This window comes from Mesitornis unicolor, unplaced genomic scaffold (genome assembly GCF_000695765.1).
Source record: "Mesitornis unicolor isolate BGI_N332 unplaced genomic scaffold, ASM69576v1 scaffold12243, whole genome shotgun sequence".
Classification (NCBI taxonomy): Eukaryota; Metazoa; Chordata; class Aves; order Mesitornithiformes; family Mesitornithidae; genus Mesitornis; species Mesitornis unicolor.
Window position 1 is genome coordinate 129,991 of NW_010174206.1, and position 6,879 is coordinate 136,869.

A 6,879-nucleotide genomic window follows, 5' to 3' on the forward strand; every position below is an offset into this window, starting at 1 on the left:
CTTTGAGAAATGTCTAATCTCCTTCACAGCACAACCTGCGTTTCTTATTCCCTGGCACAGAAAAGCAGACATCAACCTACTCCGCTCTCTCCATTTTACACTTTCAGATCAGTTTGGCAAATCCAGAGCTGGGGAGGAGGAAAGGGAGGAGAGGGAAATGTGCTGCTATGCTTTTCCCTGTGCTGTTGCTGTAAGAAAACATAACCAGGGGATTATGACTAACTATAGAACTAAAGGAAAGTGTTCCACCTAGAGACCGTCTTCACAAGGCAAGGCAACAAGCAAGGTACCTGGAAACGGACACTCTGCTAGGATTGAATACGTCTGCTGGTTCTGTGGTAAAAAATGATCCAGAGGTATTGCCCCCGGTAGTAATTAACAATGTTAATCTTTTCCTTCCTTTCTATGGTGATAAAAAGAGTCATTTTTATATTTAATTAATGCAGAGGATCATTTTGGAAACTGGCTAATGAGGCTCTGATCACATTACCATGAAAATGTGCATTAACACCGCAACTGAGGAGGCTGCTTCATGTGTGGAGAATCCACTTTGTAATTAGCCCACTGTGAAATGAATCACGTCAGGAGGAACTCGGAGGGAACCAGTCGGCAATGGGCACTTAGCTGCTGCTGTGCCAATAGACCACCAACACCGTAAGCTGTTTTTTCTCCTCTGTACTGCCTATCAGCAGCAGCACAGTCCAAAACTGCAAGCGTTCAGCCTCCGTCAACGGCACTTTGTCAAAGCCAGGACAAATTATGGAGAGGGAGAGAACAGATGCTGAAAGGCACTAAACTTTAGCATGCGAGGGTCTGCTGTGCCAAGAGGGAAAAAACAAACAAACAAACAAAAAGCTGCAAATCAAATACTGATTCAATAGGAGCTGAGCAAATATGATGGGCTATTATGGTAAGTGCTTGTTTCATCTTTTCTCATCTTATTCTGAAGTAGCTGGGAACACGTTAGCAGCACACTGCTACACACTACTATTCACACTGCTACGATGCTGAAAGGGACACCAAAATATCTAGATGGGACTAAGATCTTTGTCTAGCAGTGAACAGAAATAACACACACAATGAATGAACAAGCAGCACACCCGTGGAAACCCTGTTGTACTCAGTACCTGTTTAAAGGTGACAAGCACATTCCAGAATAATTTCAATTTTATTATTTAATCTGAAAATGTAACATACTTTTTGGACAGCACAGACACACCACAAAAACTTTGTTTCCTAACTCAGAAATACCTGAGACCATAGACCTAATGCTTTCAGAGGCAGCAGTGCAACTTATCTGAAATCAGTCTTATTACCAAAGGCAAGGGCTGCCTTAAAACATCACTGATATGGTTCAATGAGACTGCTGCTACATGACTGACATCTTGGCAGAAGATGCACAAAAATGTTAAAAGAATCCCACAGGAAGTCATATGAAGGGGGAGTGGCAAACGAGCAGAAAACAACAGGCACCCAAAATACTAATAATTACCAACACCCCCCCCCCAACAACTTAGCTAGCAATTTTGCAAAGGGAGAAAAAAAGGCAAAGCAAAACAAAAGCATCTCTACTTACTCTCTGTAAAATTTACACATTTTTACTCTGGAGATGCTGGCAATATCCTCTGCACTCACCTGTGAAACTTCATAGAGCAGTTTGTAGTGTTCCTCTCTCTTCTGAAAAGTGCACAGATTGCAGCCCATCCTAATAAGCAACACAAGAGGAAAGCCTCTAATTTCCTCAGCACTGAAAGGCAAATGCACTGACAGGGAATCACCCTCCAGACTTGACTACTGTTTTTCATCAGTCACTCCAGCCCTGAAACACAGGCACACCACTGTTAGCTGGAAGCACAAGGCAGGGCAGTGTGTAGCAGCATGCTCTTCTTCCCTTTCCCTAACTATCTTACATTCACGTATACACACACAGAGTTTCGACTCAGTTCATGGCAACACTCCCCCTGTCTCTGCATCAGTGCACATGACTACACAGATTCTCACTCATGAATATTAATAGCCTCTCATTGATTATTTATGACAGAACGTGTTAGCAGGGAGGGGTGTCATAGCTGCTGCTGATGACAGATGAATATTCACTAATTAAGAAGCAAATGTACTGTGGTTAAACAAAATCCACTTGTGTCAATACCATCTCTGTTTATTAAGGTTAGAGGGACTAAGCTGCATGTATTTCACTCACACTCGCCTTAATTTTTACAGTAATTGTGAGACTAATCCATGAATGGGGGTGGGAAAGGCACAAGTCTTATGTTAGGTCTCCACCTTGTGCAACAGGGACCACGGAATACATTTAAAATACTTGCAGGCATTTTAAGAGAGTGCTTGTGAAACCTGAGCTGCTGTTGCTAAAATTTAAAGCAAAGAAGGAAGGAGAGAAAATTAACCCCGATGGCTATACTGCTAGCTTCACCTTTGACACTGCCAAATTTAGCCAAAAATTCCAGGGTATTCATAAAAACCGCGAGTCTGTAACAACTTCCCATAGATATCCAGTATATGTGGAAATGCAAGTGTGCCTGAACTGGAGCTTTTTACATATATACATACACTGTACTGTTTATTAAATAATCTTGTGTGCATGTCTCTTCTGGCATGTAAGGCAGATTAATAGTAATTAGAGTCCCAATTTCCAAGAAACTCAACAGATACACCCTCTCGCACTCCTAGATATCAAAGCTCTTATTATAACACACCACTATATATATATAATTTTACCATTTGTAAATTGGATTTTAATGGCTCCACAATTCTCAATGTATGTATAAAAGCAAGGATGCATTTAAAATTAAACCCACTTGTTAAACGTTAAGACCAATGGAAATCACACTTAATTCCAGGCTGACATTATTTCCTATATTGTGTATCATGTAATCCACTGGTAGTGATGCAAAATAAAAAGCCCAAGCCATGACAAGCCAAGACAGAAAATAAGAAAGTTGCTTTTGTTTTATCACTCCTTTCTCAGCAACATTGCTAATCTAGAACTATGTTCTTGTTTCAAAGCATTGTTAATCTGGAGTGGATAGCAGGTGGGATCCAAAGCTGAAATAATTACTTCGAAACCAATGAAACCAGTTAGTTAAGATTGACACTGGACCCTAAAGAGTTGTAATTACTAAGCACTGATATACAGCTACTATTTTTTTTTTGGGTGCAGTTTCCTAAAAGTGCTTTGTCAAACATTTAAAATCGATAACAGGAAATGATTCTAATGAGCACTAATTGTTAACAAATTGGCTTTGCATCTAGCAGGACCTCAAACACCACCAACACCGAGTAGCAAGCAGATCGACAATCATGTGCTGCTTATCAGTCCTGCCCCTTGGGATGTAATAATCCGATTTTCTGAGCCCTAGTTTTACCTAACAGCCGGGATGAAAGCCAAACAGAGAAACCTACAGGAAAAAATGGACCATTAGTGTGAACCTCACATATTAGTAAAGTTTGCTAGAACCACTATGTAAATTACAGATAGGTTGAGACTAAATCTTAAATTTCATCTCTAATAAATGAGAAGAGTCAGGAGGAATCAAATAATGACCATTAACAAAGCAAGCTCTTCTCGTTTCAGCTTCCCGCACTGTTCTGAAACATAACATTAATTTTTATTTGGGAAGAACCCAAACAGGCAGGTTTGGTTCGGGACCTTCCCAAAGTCCAAGGGTTTCAAAGCCGAACCGCGGAGGTGGGTTCATCATCATTAGAAAGAATCAGCCTCTGTTCTCCTCCTCCACATTCCCATGAAATGCTGTTCATGCTGAGAGGTTTAAATCCAGGAAGCAAACATCAACTCAATCTTTGAAGGTTTCTGTATTGTGAGGTGCAGAAGGATTCTCAGATGTGTAAATTCTGAACTTAAGAAAGTCAGATCAATGAACTAGACAACAGCTGTGCAAGGACAACCATGCCATCTTTCGATGAAAGTGTTCTCTCCTTCCACTGACACAACTCCTTCCACTGACACATACACAGTCTGAAAGCTAAACTGCATCCATAAAAGGAGCCATGATTTACCCTGGTATATTTTTTATAGTCCCTTAAAATTAGTTCTTTAAAAAAGGGGGAAAATGGTACATTACAACATGAATCCAGTACAAGAAACAAACAAACAACAACAGCCACAAAACAAGTTCAACAGATAAAATAAGCAACAGAAAACTACAGTTAATCTTTCAGCAGTTTCCCCTGACAGTCTCTTTTTTCATTGCTCTTCCTCTGGTTCTTTTGTTTCCTTCTCTGAAGCTGACATAGGCTTCTCCATTCATTTATCAAGTGCCTGTCCTCTGCCCATACACAGAGTAAAAGGGTTCTGTCTTCTGCTTCTGCGGCCACTAATGGGCACAGTCTGCAGGGCTGAAGAGATTTATTTGAGAAAGTGTACTACATGGTTCTTGAGCTCCATCTAAATATGGTGCTTTGATTTTGTATGTGGTCAAAATACCAAACTTTGTGCAGCACAGAATGACATTCAAGGAAAAACTTGATTAAAGTAATGACTAAAACAAAATATATTATGTGCTTTGGTCAAGTTGAATTTGATGTTGGACAGAAAACAATCTTTCTTTCCTTCCTTCTCTCCCTCCTCTTAATCCCCAACATCAAATTTGTAGCTAAAGGGACCAAAAAGGTACTAAAACATAATCAAGTAATTCTTATTCTACGTGTAATTCAAAGATATTTGAATAATTCAATGCTTTTCTTGATTGTGAAGTTCTCCATGTTCATCACTTACAATTCAATGTTACTATAAAGACTGAAATCATAATTTATAGTCAAACTAGGAATGCAATAATGCAAAGGGATAGAGTTTCATTTCAAGAGAGTTACAGCAAAATTTCTGTCAACATTTTCAAACAAGGTGCCCTTGTTTAGGTCCCTTAATTCATTTTAAGCATCTAGGAGATGAGTTACATGTTTGGTATTTCCTCACTGAGGTACAGAAGTGTCTAATTATAAGCATCCATGCTTGAACATTTACAGTTGCAAAAAATTCAAGGCATTGATATCACAAATTGAAGGCCACTCACTCCTTTACATCTTCTTTATCACACAGCTAAAAGACATATAATAAAATATAACATTCATTTTAAGTGAGCATAGTGAAAATTTTAGTCCAAACTCAGTGGTGAAGCAGAGTGAGGCAAATGTGGAATTCCAAGTTACTTTTGCATGCCCTTGAATTCACATTCTCCTCCCAAATTTACCAACCACACTGTATTCATTCTATAAACTTTGAAGAATTCCCAGGAATTTAGCTCACAGAATAGATGGCAACACAATTTATAGTCTTAGGGCTCCATACGTTTAAAACAAAAACATCATAATAAAAAAGGAGTTGGAGAAAAAAGGAGAAACCCTTTTTTTCTCCCTATTGTCCTAAACAAAGGCTTGAACTCATAAAGCTTGACCTCAGTCTGGCCAGACCTTTTAGTTCATTGTGGTAATTAGTGTTTTTCATAAAGCCTCGGCTGATGGAATTAGGTGATTGTATGCACCACTCAGTTTGCATATTAGAAAAATGAGGAATTTTTCAGCCCTATGATTGCATAGAAAAACTTAAAAACCTTCAGTAAACATAACTCAAAGACTCAGAATTCCCATACAAGCTAACCAGCTTGAACTCTAAAGTCACACAATGTATATTACCCAGTAGACTAAACAAAGGTGCAAACTATGGAAGTACGGAGTGACTGAAATGGACTAAAGTTCCAACAAAATGGACTTTTTCAAATATAAAAAACTGGAAAATTTAACCACACTTCCCACAAAGGATACATGAAAATCTAACTCAAGGTAAAAATGCACTGTATTTTTTCCACAGACATCAGAACACACTTAGAACATGTATGATTAAAAAAAGTTAAAATGTGTATTTACAACAAAACGCAATATTTGCAGGGGCATTAATTTATGTCCAAAGAAGAGATGCTTGTTTAAACTCATATCCTGTACTTTAGCTCAGCCACCTTCATGCATTGCTCAAAGTCATAGCAAGAAGGGTGGTAGGACAGAAGACAGGATGTGGCATTACCACATTCTGTATTTCACGGGAGGACTGTAATTTATCTGAAAAATATCCATGTCTACCTGACTGGAAATCAAACGGGCTCCATAAGTTGAATCTTCCATTAGGCTCAGATGCCTCCTGAAAGGTAGGGAGCACCTACAACATCATATGACACAAGTCCAGTCTCGTCTACTGATTTTTTTTTTCCCAGCCACAGTTAAATTGACAGAGATCTATGGGATTCCTGGTCCAAAATGTAAATATGTGTCTAGAGAGGAACGGAAAACAAACACACAAGGAACCTTCTGCCAGTATTTCTTACAACATAAAAACTACTTCTTTTCTTCACAGAAAATAAATAAATTAATTAAACTCCTCATTTATTTATCACTTCCATATTCTTTCTTTGGGAAAAGTACCATTCCTTTACCAGTTGTGCTGGTCAAACTTCAGACTGCTCAGCTATTATTTTTTTTCTCTTTTCTTTCTCAGAGTTTCATCCAGGATTTTTTTTTTTTTGAGATTTTACTTCAGGTGCTTTCCTTATCTTTTCTTAAACTGCTGCCATAATCAATTACAGAAGTGTTGCAGAACAGAAAATTATGTCTATACTGAACTTTAAGGCTGTAGAAACACAAAAAGACATCAAGTGGATGGTGTCAGTTTAACTGAGAAAATCAGTCAATGCTGCCCTAAGAATCTCTAAACTAAAGACTTTGTTAACAAATTCTAAAAGAAACTGGACTTTCTCTTGACTTTCTCATCCTCATCAGTTAATTATAAGGAAACTATCTAGCATATTTTTACTTGTTTAAGCACATGATCATGTGAAACCAGACTGACAGCTCTTT

General features: G+C 38.4%; 1 protein-coding gene across 1 annotated transcript in view; it reads right to left on the reverse strand.

The window, feature by feature from the left end:
- Positions 1-1,704, reverse strand: part of PDZRN4 (PDZ domain containing ring finger 4) — a 103,827-nt gene extending 102,123 nt beyond the window's left edge. The window contains exon 1 of the mRNA XM_010180979.1: positions 1,636-1,704. Coding sequence (XP_010179281.1) covers positions 1,636-1,704 — 69 coding nt within the window. The remainder of the gene's footprint in view (positions 1-1,635) is intronic.
- Between the last annotated feature and the right edge of the window lie 5,175 nt (positions 1,705-6,879).